Consider the following 16,987-nt stretch of genomic DNA (forward strand, 5'->3'; position numbering starts at 1 on the left):
GTGTTCAGTAACAATGCTCAATAACAATGATATTAATTGTGATTCCATTAGTTGAAAGAGAAGAGAAGAAATTAATTAAGAGAGTGTTGGGGGGTCCCAATATAAAACCAATCATACATAGCTTCCCCCAACAAAGCACACACAAACTAGTTAAAAATCACGTGCCACGTGGACCCATCTAAAGACCCCACATTGAAAATGAATCAAAAGAAAGGCCACACCACAACAATCCATTTCTTCTCATAATCATCCGATCTGAAATCAGATACGCTGTGTTTATATTCCCAGGCAAAACACAGTCTCATGATCATCATCATCATCATCATCATCATCATCATCATGCCACAAGGGAAAAATACTAATACAAATACACCATTATGGCCAAAAGGACTAAGCTTTTTTTCTTTTGTTTAGCTAAAAATGGGAAAGTATCCTTTGAACATTTTTTTTTTATTTTTGTTTTCTTTTTCTTCATAACATATTTTGTCTTTGATGAATTAAAAAAATAAAAGGTGGGGTTTTGTTGTTGTGGTTGTAACTGTTAGAAAAAGTGCAAAGAAAGATTTTCACAATCTTCTTTTATTTATTTATTTTTATTTGTATTCAACTTGGTGATATGTTGTGATGGCTTCATCTAAACTAAAAAAGCCTCCTTTAAAAGAAAGAAAGGAAAACTAACAAAAGAAAATCCTAAAACTCTTCCACCAAAGTAGGCAGTCTTCATACGGATTCTAATGACTACTTAGATCAAGTCATATGAGTTAGTTTGACTAAGTCACCCAATAATAAAAATAAATAAATAAATAAATAATAAAAATCAAATCTTTTCTTCACTAGCTTAAAACCCCTTTAAATTCTCTTCTCAAAACAATAATTTTCTCATCCAATCTTTCAAAAACTACTTCTACCCTTTTCTCCATTTTCCCCATAAATCTCTTTTTAATATATATACATAAAAGAGAAAAAGAATGAATTGGCAATCTAAAGCTAACATCTTTATCATCATTAGAGGCTTTATTATCTTACTCTTCACTTGCTTAATAAGTACTATTAAGATAAACCTTTGTTTCTCAAACACTCTTCCTCTTCTTCTTCATAATCATAATAATCATGATCATGATCATTTGAAGACACTTGAGTTTGATGGGCATTTGAGTTTTGATGATGTTGATCATGCATCCAAGGATTTTGGCAACAGATTTCAGTACCTTCCCTCAGCTGTTCTTTACCCGAAATCGGTATCGGATATAGCCACTCTTGTGAAACATGTTTGGGAAATGGGGATGACAACAGAGCTAAGTGTTGCAGCCAGAGGACATGGTCACTCACTCCAAGGACAATCACAAGCTCATAAAGGTGTTGTCATAAATATGGAGTCACTTAGTGAAAACAAAAACTCTGTTATGTATATTCATAGTGATGGAGAATTCTCTTATGTTGATGTTTATGGTGGTGAGCTTTGGATTAACATATTGCATGAGACTTTGAAATTTGGTTTAACACCAAAATCATGGACTGATTATCTTCATCTCACTGTTGGTGGAACTCTCTCCAATGCTGGAATTAGTGGACAAGCATTTAGACATGGTCCCCAGATCAGCAATGTCCTACAGCTACAAGTTATTACAGGTAAGTTAATATACATATCTAAAAAACTATAATGTATTTATATTTATATATGGCTAATTAGGATTGTTTTTTTCTCATTGAACTTTCACATGTACCAAATTGTATCTTTCGAACATTGTTGGGTTCAAGGATTTCTGTTTGAATGTATGCTTAACGTGGCGATTCTCTATGTATTAAATCGTAACCCTGAACTTCCATTTATGTCAGATGCCCGTTAGTTCGGGGATACTATTTGGTATCAAAGTTCAGGAATATAATTTGATACATAAACAATCACCATGTTAGACGTTCATTAGTAAAATTAAACAGAATTAAAAGTTATTGAATTCAGCAATTTTTAACGGTCTGAAAAGTTGAGAGGTATTATTTGTTGGTGTTTATTTTATATAGTAAAGTAGAGTTGACAACCAAACAAGAGAGAAAAAAACCAATATTGAGGTGACTATTGCAAGGGTCAAGAGTCAAACTTGGAAAGACAAAACAACCAAAACAAATTGTCTAGACTTAATGACCTTCCTTACCTTTTGTTCTCAAAGTTTTCTTTTTTATTATATTTCTTTGTCTAAAGATTGGATTTTTACTTACAAAAATATATCTGCAGGTAAAGGAGAAGTGGTGAATTGTTCAAAAGAAGAGAATAGTGACTTGTTTCATAGTGTTCTTGGTGGACTTGGTCAATTTGGTATCATAACAAGAGCAAGAATATCACTAGAACCAGCTCCTTCAATGGTGAAATGGATTAGAGTTCTCTATTCGGATTTCGAAACCTTTACAAGAGAACAAGAGAGTTTGATCACACAAGATCAGAACAACAGTTTTGATTATATTGAAGGGTTTGTTATCATTAACAGAACTGGTCTCTTAAACAATTGGAGATCATCTTTTAATCCACATGATCCTTCTCAAGCTAGCCAATTCAATTCAGATGGAAAAACTCTTTTTTGTTTAGAATTGGTTAAGTATTTCAACAAGGACAATATAGATATGGTAAATCAGGTAAGCATAGTAAACTTAATTAAATTATGAATTTTATAGGTTTTCAATACTTAATTTTATGGAAAAAAATTGAAAAATATAGGAAAACGGTAACTAGTTACCACAAGAAGGTAACCAGTTACCTTATACCTTTTTTCCTATATTTTTGAATTTTTTTCTAAAATTTTCCAAAATGAAAATTCTCTAATGTTGTTGTTGTTGTATAAATGCAGGAAGTGGAGAAAATGTTGAGTAAATTAAAGTATATAAAGTCAACACTGTTCATATCAGATGTTAGTTATGTTGATTTTCTAGACAGAGTTCATGTATCTGAAGTCAAATTAAGGTCAAAGGGATTATGGGAAGTACCACATCCATGGCTTAATCTTCTTATACCAAAAACCAAAATTCAAACTTTTGCTCATCAAGTATTTGGCAATATCTTAACTCATACAAGCAATGGTCCAGTTCTCATCTACCCAGTCAACAAATCAAAGTAATTACCTTTTATATTACATATCTACATTTTTATTGAAGTACATTTTTTTTTTGTGTTTTTATTTTTTTGAAAAAAGGGGACAAAATCCCATTTGCCTTATGTTGTCCAAATTTGATTGATTGATATTTATTTTACAGGTGGGACAACAGAACATCAGTAGTTATCCCAGAAGAAGAAGAAGAAGAAATCTTCTACTTGGTGGCATTCCTTAGCTCAGCTGTACCCTCATCAAGAGGAAGAGATGGATTAGAACATATTCTAAAACAGAACAAGAGAATTCTAGAGTTTTGTGAAAAATCCAATCTTGGAGTAAAGCAATACCTACCACATTATACCACTCAACAACAATGGAGAGCCCACTTTGGTCCACAAAAATGGCATAAATTTACACAAAGAAAATCAACTTATGACCCTTTAGCCATATTTGCTCCTGGCCAAAGAATATTTCAAAAAGGCAAATCTTTAATACAATTCTCATGACAACCATGCTTTTATACAACAGTAAGTAATTATTGATTAGTATTAATTAGTTAGTTGAGATTTTTGTAAAGGGTTTAAGTATTAATCATAGTTGGAAAAGGGACTTGGAGAACAGCCGTCCTTCCTATAGACCATGTAAATAAATACCATATATAAATATAAATATATCTATATATATGTCAATTTTGTAAAGTTTAATAACAAATATTAATGTAATGTGTACTACTCAATCTCTATACTTTATAAATGCATACTATTCTTCTTCTTCTCCATGTTCAAGCTTCAATCTTTTTTGTTTCTTTCTTTGAAATAGTGATTGGATTCAATGAAGAAATAGTAAAGAATGGAGCGATCGGGTCCCACCCGAAAATTTATCGTCTAGCCAAAGGGCATGCAAACTAATTTATTAGTCACTTTTTAAGTAAAGCAACTAATAAGAAAGAGAGAAAATATGACTTATACATAGAGAATCACATGAGATTCATTTTTTTTTCTTTTTCAAAATAGTGATTGAATTATACTAAGAATTCAATGAAGAAATGCAAAAGAATGGAGGGATTGATTTCATCTGAAAGCTTATTTTCTAATCAAAGGGCAGATCAATTTTGGTTGTTTCTTTTAAGTATATCAACCAATAAAAATGAGAAAACAATTCGGAAAATTAGACAATACAACTTAGACATAACAAATCATAACAAGTTTTGAGTTGTTTAATAATAACACTTAAAAAAGTTGAGCAGAAAGGTTGAATCTTTAGTTTTAGTAACAAAGTTTTCTCAGAGAAAAATTGTTTGTATATGTATGTATGGACCACATAGACAAAAATTATAACTTTACTATTAATTTCCCCTTACTTATTAGTTATTACCCTTTTGCCAGATATGAAACTTGGACAATTCCCAATTTCCTTTTGTAAAAATTAATGCAGTGTATCAAAGATTTGATACTGTTGGAAAAAGTAACTTCAAAATATCTGACAATTGAAAATGAAATGAATTAATTATATGTTTATATTTATATGGAGGGGCTCAAACTAATAGACACCTCCATGTTACTTTCTTCCATTGTTATCATGAGAAAAATGACTATGCATAAATAATTTGCATCATTGCATTGTCTGAATTTAGTCTTCATTTTCTTTTTTGCCCAATTTGAAAGCTATGACAAATTTTCCTAAAAAAGAAAAGGAAAAACAGATTAATTAACCGAATTTTTCGATTAGTCTAAGCAAGTTTGTTAGCGGAATTCATTTAGTTATGTCAAATTTTCCAAAAGAGAAATAGAAAAACAGATTAAGGATTAAAAACTAAGAAAATAACTAAATCAGAAGAGTATCAAACCGAATTTCGATTAGTCTAAGCAAGTTTAGTTAGCATAATTCATTTAGTTATGCCAAATTTTCCTAAAGAGAAATAGAAAAACAGATTATGGACATAAAAACTTCAATCTTCTTCATTGAACTCTTTCTAATGGTAACTTAGAAAATAACTAAATCAGAAGTATATCAAACCGAATTTCGATTAGTTTAAGCAAGTTTAATGAGCACATTTCATTTAGTTGTGTCAAATATTCCTTTAATGTTCTTCTTTGAACTCTTCTAATGGAAACTTAGCAGCAGATATATCAAACCGAATTATTATGGATTAGTCTAAGCAAGTTCTAATTAGCATAATTCATTTTGGTTAACCAAAAGGGAACACAACAAACAACTTAACTCACTTTTTCTATGTACATATCATGATCTTTCTTGTTAGATATAACCAAACATGAATCCAATCAAATTTTATTATGGCACTTTTGTATTCTGTGGTTGATATTTGTTACCTCAGCCTTTGTCAACTATAACAACTTTTTTATAATCTTAAGGAATATTTTCCTATTTTGATCCAACTTTTGAACATCCAATAAAAATTGATATATAAAACAACTAACCCAAAAAGGAAAGCCTTTCTTCTGTTCAATAGATTCTTTAAAGCATCTCATAATATATTCTGGTATATCAAATTTTGTAATGATTTGAATCAAAGCAACTTTTCAGAGAGACAGTGGTGAAATGATATGAACCATTGTTTGAGAGAATATGATCACTAGAAATTGACATTATAAACCACATCAATCTCAACCTTTTCTTTGAGCCATTCATCCTATGATAAATATTTATCTTAAATGTCAACTAAGAACATGCAAGAATTAAGATAACCAACATGAATGAAAAATCGAACACCATAAACTCAACAAAACACATACCACAAAGTTAAAAATCTAATCTTTCTTGTTGTTGTTTGGATCTCCATTGAAAATGCCAAAAAGTAGTTGGAAAATATTATAAAAAGCTCTCACTTTTACAGAGCTATGATCAATGAACAGAAATAGTTCCATGTCCCATATGTCATAATAATGAAAAGGAGCTAATTTTTCACAGAAGATGGGAGGGAATCTCCATTGTCACAATGTCGGCATACAGAAAGATATATTCCTTGTGGGACTGACTGGTTGCAACTGTTCTTAGATTCTCATACATTTATCGGATTAAGTTATTCATTTAAATCAAAAGTGTAAAACATTCATACAAATTTTCCTTCTTGCAACATCTCTTTAACACTAATTTTTATTGAGAAAATTTAGAAATATGTTATTGTAAAGGAGAAGATTATAATACTACCCAAATTTGAAGTTAATAACTATGAGCATGTTTGGTTTAGTAGAATGAAGATTGTAATGGAATAAAAGTTACCATTACAATGTTTGGTTTGTGTTTTTAACCTTTGTAATAGAATAAGGATTACACTCCTACACCACATGAATAAGGATTACAATCACTACTAAATAATAAAAAGACAATTTTACTTTTTCTCTTTCTTTATAAATAATAAATAAGGCAAGGGTATTTTTGTCAATTCAATTTTGATTACAATGTTCATTATAAAATAAGCTAAACATAGTAAGAGTATTCCTATTACTATTACCATTACTATTCCTATTACTATTACAATTACATTCCCTTAAACCAAATACCACCTATATTCATTACAAAAAACTTGATTTTTAATTACTAAAGGTAAAAAATGTGACCAAAAATTTTTGTCCTAATCTTTATCGTGACGAGATTATGACTAAAAAATCTGTTGGTAAAAGTTTTAATCACAATAAAAATAATAATGTGTGAATTGCAAATTTAGTTTAGCAAAATTGTATAATTATTAATAAAGTTATTATCCCAATTAGATAATTATTGGCATGAATTATTATATAGAAGTTAATGAGATGAAATATTAATCTCTAACCAATGTGGAACTCTATATAGACTTATTTGTACTGTGGGTTCTTAAATTATATAGATTTTGGTAAGTTGGTGCCTAAATTTTATTTTTTGACAAATTAATCTCCAAAATATATAAATTTTAACAAGTTAGTCCCCAATCTTAATTTTTTGACAAATAGATCCCCAAATTTTTATTTTCTTGATCTTGACAACATTAAGTTCCCATCCCTCCCCACTCTTAAATAATAGTATTTTTGTTGATCTTTTTAGTTTTTATTTTTTAGTATTGATTTTAAAGATTTTTATATTAATATATATTGTCAATTTTTTAAAAAATAAACAGGTATTTTTTCAAATATGCCAAAATAAGAATTTATTTTTTAAAGCATATATATTTTTTATAAATTACCTAAGTAAATTTTATTTATTTTTTATTTATGTTCAGTGAACCCAAAATTTTTTGTCATCGTAGATGCAAAATATAAATAATTAATAAAATTAATATATACAATTAAAAAAATTATAATACTACATAGTTATAAATATATAATAAAAATATAAATAACTTTTACAAAAATGTAAAATACATAATATTAGTGAGGACTTACATATAAGAATCTATAAAATAAGAGCTAAAATATATAAAAAAAAAAAAAAAAAAAAAAAAAATAGGAGACTTGTGTCCTCTCTACGCATTATATGGGTCTTGGAGTGTTTATGCCTTTTTTTTATTAATAAAAAAATATTAATATGAATAAATTAAAGTATATTTTATATAAATTTCTTTTAAAAGAAATTAAATATATATATATATGAATACTTGAAAATAATATTAATATGCATTATTTTTTAAATTATTAAAAAAAATTATTTAAATTTAACACAAAAAATAAATTAAAATAAGTAAAATAAAGGGTTTTTTTTATTTTTACACTTTAATTTTATTTATTTATTTTTTTTTTGCATTTTTACGGAATTCTACATAAAAACCTCTATTGCAACTAGCGCTGCAACCTAAATCGCAACAAAAAATCGTATAGAAACCCCTATAGCAACTAGTGCTGCAACCACTTTAGAAACTAAAACCGTAAAAAAAAAAAAAGTTAAAAAAACAGTATATAGGATAATTCCCCTAAAATAAATAAGTAAAAATCAATAAACGACAAAAAGTTAATAAACAACACAATCATATAAAATAAGAAGACACAAAACAAAAAATAACATAATTCTATGAACGACAATCCAACAAATGACACAATCGGGAATATAACATAAAATAAATAAAACGATAGTCCATCAATCAACACGATCATGAATACGACATAAAATACAAAAAAAAAATGGCAAATCAACAAATAATAATAGAATATATATAAGATCCATGAGCTACTCCTCTCATTACTAATTGATTTTAAGATGGAACCATTTATATCTTACAATTTTAACATGATATTTAAGCAAAAATAAAAAACTTCTAACGACTATCCGATCTAAAAAAAAATAAAAAAAGTCGATTGAAACAAAAGTGGAACCAAAAAAAGAGCCACAAAATAAATCTAAAAAATCGATCTAAAAAGTAGAATCAAAGTCAAAAAAGAGCCACTTGTGATTCGGGAGATAGTGAGCCATAAAAGAGTCGCTTGTGATCGAACTGTCCAAGATGGTGAGTAAAAAATAACTAACATCTTAAGGGAATATTAGAGAGTCTCACATTGCTAATGTGTGGAAAGATAATAAAATATATAAGATCCATGAGCTACTCCTCTCATCATCAATTGATTGTAAGATGGAACCGCATCATCCTCATGGATCTTATAATTCGAACATGGTATTAGAGCAAAAACAAAAAACCTCTAATGACAATCTAATCCAAAAAAATAAAAAAGTCGATCGAAATAAAAGTAAAACCATAAAAAAAATTCAAAAAGACAATCCAAAAAGTAGAGTCAAAGTTAAAAAGAGTCACTTGTGATTCAAGGGATAATGAACCATAAAAGAGCTGCTTAAGATGGTGAGCAAAAAACAACTACCATCTTAAGGGAGAATGTTAGAGAATTTTATACTGCTAATGTGTAGAAAGATAACAATATACAAAATACATAAGATACTCCTCTCATCATTAATTAGTTTTGAGATAGAACCCATGCATTTTACAATTCTAACAAAATACGCAAAAAGACAAACCAGCAAACGACACAATCAAGAATACGACATAAAACACGCAAAACGACACAATTCAAAAAACACAACAAGAAACTTGGTAGTGTTTGGTTTACATGAATGAGTGTAGAAATGGAATTGCTATTCCTAAAGAAAGATCATTCAAGTGATTGGTTTGTTTATTGTCATTGAAAAACTCATTCCATAGGAATAGTAATTCATGTAAACTAAAGAATTTTCCTAAATAAAATGACTTGAAAAGTCATTTCATACCAACTAAAAAAGGAAAATAAGATAAACGACAAACTTCATAAAAAACGACAATGAAAACGAAAAACGACATTAACTAAAATTTATACGAATCAAATCAGGAAATTTGGGTTTTATGAGTTAAAATTGGAAACTTTTGAAGTGTCAAGTAAGAATTGGTAAAAGGTGACATCAGCAATGCCAGACAGAGGCCCTGCCGGCTGCTCCCACCGACCATAACGAAGAAGCTCATTTACACACGCCAAAAAACCAATTCTTTAATGACCCAAAAGATCAAAGCTTGGAACCCATGTCACTACATTGAAGTATCCGCCCATCAAAGGTAAGATAGACAATCTAATTATATTTCGATTTGATTAGGTGGGGAAGTAGATTACCCAACTTAAAGATTTGAACTTTAATGATTTTTCATAGAATTCTATATTTGGAAATGGTGATTGAATGAGAAACTATAATACCCATGTTGTTAAATTTTATGTAAATGGTGTTATAGAAGTTTAAGTTTTTGTCAAATGGTGGTTGGGTTTTGATTTTTTTGTGGAAAACCCAACTTCAATTCTAGCTCTTTTTGATGTTTTTTAGGTTGATTTTTTTATTTTAGGTGAAAAAGTTTGAAGTGGGCTGCATAGATCAGGGGCTTTGACCATTGAAAATAGTGTTGATCTTTGAAGAGTCTAGTTGGAGTTGAGGATATTTGATTTTTGTAGAAAATCCAACATTAATTCTAGCTCTTTTTGATGTTTTAAAGTTAATTTCTTATATTAGGTGAAAAAGTTAGAAGTGGGCTGCTTAGATCAGGGGCTTTGAGGAGGAAATACCATTGAAAAAGATTCTACCTTTTCTCTTTTTTAGTGAAAAAAGAGGAATTGAATAAGATATGGTTGGGGATGGTGATGGTGATGGTGATGGTGATGGTGTGATTCATAATGAGTACTCAAATGGATTGGTACATAATTCGAATGGTTTAATTGAAGACAAGATCGATGAGATTCGTCGGCTTTTGGGGAAAGCTGAAGGTGATCCTTTGAAGATAGTTGGTGTTGGTGCTGGTGCTTGGGGCAGTGTGTTTATTGCCATGTTGCAGGATTGTTATGGTCACTTAAGAGACAAGGTTTTGATAAGAATTTGGAGAAGACCGGGAAGAGCAATCGATAAAGCCACAGCTGAACATTTATTCGAAATAATCAACTCGAGAGAAGATGTGTTGAGGAGACTAATCAGACGCTGTGCTTATTTGAAGTATGTCGAGGCAAGATTAGGTGATCGAACGCTCTATGCTGATGAGATATTGAAAGACGGTTTTTGTGTAAATATGATTGATACTCCTCTTTGCCCCTTGAAGGTTGTTACTAACTTGCAGGAAGCTGTGTGGGATGCTGATATTTTGGTAAATGGATTGCCCTCGACAGAAACTCGTGAAGTGTTTGAAGAGATTAGCAAGTATTGGAAAGAGAGAATAGCAATGCCGGTTATTATTTCTCTGTCTAAAGGTGTAGAGGCTGAACTTGAGATTGAGCCACGGATTATTACTCCTACACAAATGATCAATCGAGCTAGTAAGAACACATCCACATTTGTTTGAATTGATTATAACTTAGTTATATGTCTAAACAGTTGTTTTTGTTTATATTTTCGATTTCTTTAAAGTTCTTATGATGTTGTGTTTTGAAGCTGGAGTTCCAATTGAGAACATTCTCTATCTTGGAGGTCCTAATATTGCCTCAGAAATATACAACAAGGAGTATGCTAATGCTCGAATATGTGGAGGCGAAAAATGGAGAAAACCATTGGCTACATTTTTGAGACAACCCCATTTTATAGTGTGGGACAATGGTGATCTAGTTACTCATGAAGTGATGGGCGGTTTGAAAAATGTCTATGCAATCGGAGCTGGTAAGCTTTCGTTTAAAAAGCTTTCATTTTTCAGTAAGAGCATCGAATTCTTGTGTGCTTCTCAGTTTTTATATCTTTTCAAATTAATTGAAACTTTTCAGAGTTGGGTTTTGTTTGTCTAATTTTTACATGTTTATAATCTGATTGGTAAATTGATCAACTTGATCTGTTCTTTGAGTTATGTCCCATGATAGCAATCTACCCGATTTCAGTTATCTTTTCCAATTTATCTTTTTGTTTTTGTGTAGGAATGGTAGCTGCTTTAACAAAAGAAAGTGCAACGAGCAAATCGGTGTATTTTGCACATTGCACATCCGAAATGATATTCATAACTCATCTTTTGGCAGAAGAGCCAGAGAAACTTGCAGGGCCTTTGCTTGCCGATACTTATGTGACATTGTTGAAAGGTCGTAATGCATGGTACGGACAAAAGTTAGCCAAAAAAGAGTTGAGCCTCGAAATGGGTGATAGCATCAAGGGAAAGGGTATGATTCAGGTACATAACAGAATCTTCAAACCAAACTGATTTTTATGGAATGATATTCGAATTGTTATAACTAAACTGAGCCTGTCAAACTCAAATTGCTTGCAGGGTGTCTCTGCTGTGAAAGCATTTTTCGAGTTGTTAAGCCATTCATCGTTGAGTGTGTTACACCCCGAAGAAAACAAGCATGTTGCTCCGGTTGAGCTCTGTCCTATACTGAAAATGCTCTATAAAATCCTTATCAAAAGGTACTTATTTACTACTAACTTAGCTAGGTATGGTTGATGCATTTTGTTTCTTTTTCAAGGGTGAAACTCTTATACTTTGGTTCTTTCGTATTTAGGGAGTATTCATCACAAGCTATTCTTCAAACACTAAGAGACGAAACGATGAACGACCCGAGAGATCGTATCCAGATTGCTCAAACTCATGTGTTCTACAGGCCATCACTTCTTGGTCACCAACCTTGATATGTTATATTATCAGTTTCACCTCAAAATCACAGAACAGTTATATATTTTTGTTCATTAGATTCAAGATTTTGATATAATTATGTAGGTGTTACTTCTAGCTTAGCTAGTTTGTGAAGAGTATTATGAATGATATCCTCATTGGTTTGATTGGATTACATAAACTAAAAATTATTCATTCAATCCATGTTTTAAAAATTTAAATTTAGATTATTTATGGGTGTGTTTGATAACACTTTTCCAATTAATCTTTTTTGGGATTGAATTGCTCTATTTTGAAATGTTTTCGAGTCTATTTATAGTTTAGATGAGGGGTATTTTAGTACTTTTGGAATGATTTCTCGCTTTTTCTAGATTTTCCAACAAAGTTTCTAGTTGCGTTAAGAGTATTTCCATGTGGATTCTGGTTGCTTCTTCGAATTTACGCTATTGAATATTTACAAAAATTATATATGGTCTAAAATAAGCACCGAGAACTTGATCTGGGAAGCTATCTAATGTGTTGCTACAGCATGGCTTTCAGTACTCCAAGGCTGATCAATCCATGTTCATAAGAGTCACTTAACAGTTGCATCTACATTCTAGTTTATGTAGATGACTTCTTGGTAATGGGCAGTAATGATACTCTTGTAAATCAGATTATTACAGAGTTGAGTACAACATTTTCGTTAAAAGATCTTGGTCTTGTTGACTACTTTTTAAGGATTCAAGTCACACACGCGTTTGAAGGAATATTTCTTTCTCAAACTAAGTATCTTCAAGAACTGCTTTGCAAAGAAGACATGCAAAATGTTAATACTCAGAACACACTAATGAACAGTAGTTTGAAGCTTTCCATCTATGGCAGTGACCCTGTCAAGGGTGTCACTCTTTATAGGTCTATTGTTGGAGCTTTACAATATGCCACTGTGACACAACCTGAACTTACATTCTGTGTCAACAAAGTGTGTCAATACATGCAACATTTACCATTTTTACATTGGACAACAGTCAAAAGGATACTAAGATATATTGCAAGGACATTAGACTATGGCCTCATGCTAAAACCAGCCACTCATTTCTCCCTTGATGTGTTTTGTGATGTTGACTAGGCCTCCGATCCTAATAATAGGAGCTCCACGACAAGGTATTGCATCTATTTTGGTGGCAATCTAGTGACTTGGAAGTCTAAAAAACAAGCTACAATCAACAAATCATACACTGAAGCAGAGTTTCGAAGCTTGGTCCGTGTTGTTACTGAAGTAACATGGCTTCATTCTCATCCACATCAGTACCCTCTATACGGTGTGACAACCAAAGTACAGTACTTCTAGCTGTCAATCCCACCCTCCATGCTCGCACTAAACACATCGAAATTGACCTATATTTTGTTCGAGACAAAGTGCTGTAAAATCTGATACAAGTCAAGATGTCCCTGTTCATGCTCAGATTGCTGATTGTCTTACAAAATCCATCTCCAACTTGAGATTTGTTGAAGTTCGTACCAAGTTGTGTGTTGTTTTTAAATCCACACTCAGTTTGAAGGGATTGTCAAGGATGAGTCTAATGTTCATTAGTTAGTTTTCAGTTTGTAACTAACTCAACTACTTTACCATTTGTAAAGTTAGTTAGAGCTTGATTAGCTCATTGTATATAATGTTCTGTAACAACTCTCTCATTGCAATATACTAGGCTCTCTCTCTCTCTCTAGATTGAATCCTTACAGCTCCCAAAGGTGACAAAGTGGATGATTTCATTAAACTTGAATTGAATTATAATTATTGGACTAATATAGTCATGTTTACTTTCAAATGTTGTTTTCATGGTTGTTTGTCGTTTTAGAAAAATATTGTTATTTTTTACTTTTAGATGTCAATTTTCATGGCGTTTCAGCAAAATATTATTATTTTTTATAGTAAATAATGTCATTTTCATGGCATTTCAGCAAAATATTGTCATTTTCTTGATCAATTGTCGTTTTATTGTTGTCTCAAGAAAATATTGTTGTTTCTATGAGTTATTGTCGTATTCATGTCGTTCGAACAAAAAATTATCGTTTTCATGTTGTTTGAACAAAATATTGTTGTTTTCACGATCGGTTGTCTTCACCAAATAGTGTCTTTTTCATGTCATCTCGTCAAAATATTGTCGTTCAGTGAAATGATGTCGTTTTTATGAGCTAATGTCGTTTCAGAAAAATATTGTCGTTTTTTTTATCTGATGTCGTTTTATGAAAAAATTATTATTTTACCGAAATAATGTCATTTGCATGAGCTGTTGTCGTTTTCTTAATTCGATGTCACTTTATGAAAATATTGTCGTTTTACTGAAATAATGTCGTTTTCATGAGCTGTTGTCGTTTCATCAAAACATTGTCGTTTTCTTAATCCGATGTTGTTTTATGAAAATATTGTCGTTTTACTGAAATAATGTCGTTTTTATAAGCTGTTGTCGTTTTCATGTTGTTTCTGTAAAACATTGTCGTTTTCTTGATCTGATATCGCTTTATGAAAATATTATTGTCTTACCGAAATAATGTGGTTTGCATGAGATGTTGTCGTTTTCATGTCGTTTCAGCAAAACATTGTCGTTTTCTTGACCTGACGTCGTTTTACGAAAATATTGTCGTTTTACGGAAATAATGTCGTTTTCTCGAGCTGTAGTCGTTTTCTTGATCTGATGTCGTTTTCCTAAGCAAAAGAAGAAAAACTAAAACGGTTATTAATGGCCGTACTGTACTGGTGTTGACAAGTTCTTCAAACCCAAAGTTGTGAACAGTACAGATAAAAAGGAAAACTGATAAGAGAATCAGAGATGCTTCTTGCTTCTTCAATGGCCTTCAAAGTGGCATAATCACACAACTTCAAACTTCAATATCCTTTGTGGTCACAGAATCTACAAAAGAGAAAACTCATCAGGTAATAATAATATAAGTCAAACAACAATGATACATAGTGCTTAATAATATTATTCTCCACAAAAGTTTACATCTTTGCTTAAATTTTCCGCAGCATCTCACTCAAATTAGATTTCAATACCATAATCTTGTAGTGGGCACTTATTATATTTGTGTATAAATATAATTTCCTTAATTGGGTTTTTATTGGATTAATTGCTTGAAGAACCTCTGGTTTTCATTTTTCATAATTTTTGAGATTCAGAATCAAGGTTAGGTGTTGTTATGTCTTTTAATGGCTTACTGGTCCAGAAACTCAAGTGGGTTTTTGTATAAATAGCTTTTGATTGGACAATTTAATGCCTTTTCTTTTCACATGGTCAAAGTTGCTTTGAATCTATTCGATGAGATGAAATGTCTGAATGGAAAAGCTTGTTCTTTTTTATGCAAAGAACCCCTTTTGTCTGTGTGGTTGGTTATCTATATTTCAATATGAGTAAATATTATAGTTTTGACTAAATTTGGGTACTGATTTTGTGTTGTCTGATCAATTTAAAGAGAGAGAGAGAGAGAGATGAAAGCAAAGGTGGATGATGATGATGATGAACAACCTGTTTTGGCAAATGAGAATTCTTCTTCCAATTTTCATGATAATCCAATGTCTGTAGATTCATTCATTGATGATTTGTGGAAGAATGCCAGGACATGTACTCACACTCACACTTGTAATCCACCTGGTCCTGACTCAGCTCACACACATACTTGTTACCATACTCACACTCAAGTACTTGCATCTGAAGAAGATGATGATCCCACAACCAAGAAATCAAGAAAGTCTTCAGGCAACCGAGAAGCTGTTCGAAAGTATAGGGAGAAAAAGAAGGCTCATGCTGCTTATTTAGAGGAGGAAGTTAAGAAATTGCGAATGGTAAACCAACAATTAGTTAAGAAATTGCAGAGGCAAACTGTTCTTGAAGCCGAAGTCATGCGGTTGAGAAGTATTTTGATTGATCTTAGAGGAAAGATCGATAGCGAATTGGGTTCTTTCCCCTTTCAAAAGTTATGTAACACCACTAGTTTCTTTAAGGAAGGTGATTGTGGTGAGCTGCAGCCTTCTAATGGAGTACTCGGCCTACAATGTGAGACCGATTCGCCATGTTTTCATTCACATGTTGGATCTTCCTCTCAGGTTAATAATGCTATTGTGAATAATTGTCAAATGGTTGCACCATGGAAAGAGAATTGTCAAGCCAATATAAATGAGATTTCAATTTCTAGTGCTGATACACAAGCCATGGATGCAACACAACCAGAGTGATTAACAAAAGAGATATCTTTTGTAAGTTTCTTGTATCTTAAAACATAGCACTGCATATCAGTATATGAACTATATGCAACAACCATATTGTATAGTATAATCAATATATATCCTCTTATAGTTTGACTTACACATAGAAGAACAACACATATACACTTTGCTTTTTGATAGATACTATTGTTCTCTTCCTTTGTATAATAACTTCTGTAAATTACCCAAAAGATCTTTGTGAGAATTGATTGTAATCTAGTTGCTTGTCAGTATTAGTACCCCAATTGTAGAATTGAACTAGCAAAGTTTGTGATAGTTTATCCTAAGGTTTCAGTCAATCTTGTTAAATCAAAGTTTAGTACTTTGTTCTTCATTCATGAACTTAGTAAATCTTAGTGAGTGGAATCTGAATCACTATGATTAGTTGGGCAATTAGAACCTTTTATTTTTCTTACTTGTTTAGATAGTTGCATAATGTAATTATCATATATGTATGTCCCTTTTAGGGATACACAACATAATTGGACCAATATTTAAAGAAGAGTGACACTGGTTCATAAATGGTTCAGTGGACTAATCTGTAGTTGATACATGATTTTACTCTGCAGCATATGTTGGCCATGTTGGTCAAACTAAATTAAGGTCATGATCATGATTATTATTGTTGCAATTATGTAATGT

General features: G+C 31.3%; 4 protein-coding genes across 7 annotated transcripts; all 4 read left to right on the forward strand.

The window, feature by feature from the left end:
- Nucleotides 1-697: 697 nt before the first annotated feature.
- LOC115711707 (cytokinin dehydrogenase 6) lies at nucleotides 698-3,855 on the forward strand. The gene is made up of 4 exons (XM_030640094.2): nucleotides 698-1,629; nucleotides 2,231-2,625; nucleotides 2,838-3,100; nucleotides 3,241-3,855. The coding sequence occupies exons 1-4, from the start codon at nucleotides 969-971 to the stop codon at nucleotides 3,581-3,583; spliced, it is 1,662 nt and encodes a 553-aa protein (XP_030495954.2). The 5' UTR covers nucleotides 698-968; the 3' UTR covers nucleotides 3,584-3,855.
- A 5,522-nt stretch (nucleotides 3,856-9,377) lies between these two features.
- On the forward strand, nucleotides 9,378-12,305 carry LOC115709745 (probable glycerol-3-phosphate dehydrogenase [NAD(+)] 1, cytosolic). Of its 2 annotated transcripts, none has more exons than XM_030637933.2 (6): nucleotides 9,378-9,597; nucleotides 9,877-10,831; nucleotides 10,947-11,168; nucleotides 11,417-11,664; nucleotides 11,761-11,900; nucleotides 11,996-12,305. In XM_030637933.2, exons 2-6 carry the CDS (start codon nucleotides 10,153-10,155, stop codon nucleotides 12,120-12,122), a joined length of 1,416 nt encoding a protein of 471 aa, XP_030493793.2. In that variant the 5' UTR covers nucleotides 9,378-9,597; nucleotides 9,877-10,152; the 3' UTR covers nucleotides 12,123-12,305. The 2 variants fall into 2 exon arrangements, with proteins under 2 accessions (XP_030493793.2, XP_030493794.2); XM_030637934.2 differs by having other exon boundaries at nucleotides 9,384-9,597; nucleotides 10,041-10,831.
- A 425-nt stretch (nucleotides 12,306-12,730) lies between these two features.
- Nucleotides 12,731-13,435, forward strand: LOC115709469 (uncharacterized mitochondrial protein AtMg00810-like). Its single transcript, XM_030637584.2, has 2 exons — nucleotides 12,731-13,066; nucleotides 13,214-13,435. Exons 1-2 carry the CDS (start codon nucleotides 12,731-12,733, stop codon nucleotides 13,433-13,435), a joined length of 558 nt encoding a protein of 185 aa, XP_030493444.2.
- A 1,390-nt stretch (nucleotides 13,436-14,825) lies between these two features.
- Nucleotides 14,826-16,575, forward strand: LOC115711602 (basic leucine zipper 23). Of its 3 annotated transcripts, none has more exons than XM_030639969.2 (2): nucleotides 14,826-15,019; nucleotides 15,564-16,575. In XM_030639969.2, exon 2 carries the CDS (start codon nucleotides 15,572-15,574, stop codon nucleotides 16,313-16,315), a length of 744 nt encoding a protein of 247 aa, XP_030495829.2. In that variant the 5' UTR covers nucleotides 14,826-15,019; nucleotides 15,564-15,571; the 3' UTR covers nucleotides 16,316-16,575. The 3 variants fall into 3 exon arrangements, with proteins under 3 accessions (XP_030495829.2, XP_060968884.1, XP_060968882.1); XM_061112901.1 differs by having other exon boundaries at nucleotides 14,839-15,019; nucleotides 15,556-16,575; XM_061112899.1 differs by having other exon boundaries at nucleotides 14,839-15,019; nucleotides 15,560-16,575.
- Nucleotides 16,576-16,987: the final 412 nt, after the last annotated feature.

The sequence above is a fragment of the Cannabis sativa genome, chromosome 3 (genome assembly GCF_029168945.1).
Source record: "Cannabis sativa cultivar Pink pepper isolate KNU-18-1 chromosome 3, ASM2916894v1, whole genome shotgun sequence".
Taxonomy (NCBI): domain Eukaryota; kingdom Viridiplantae; phylum Streptophyta; class Magnoliopsida; order Rosales; family Cannabaceae; genus Cannabis; species Cannabis sativa.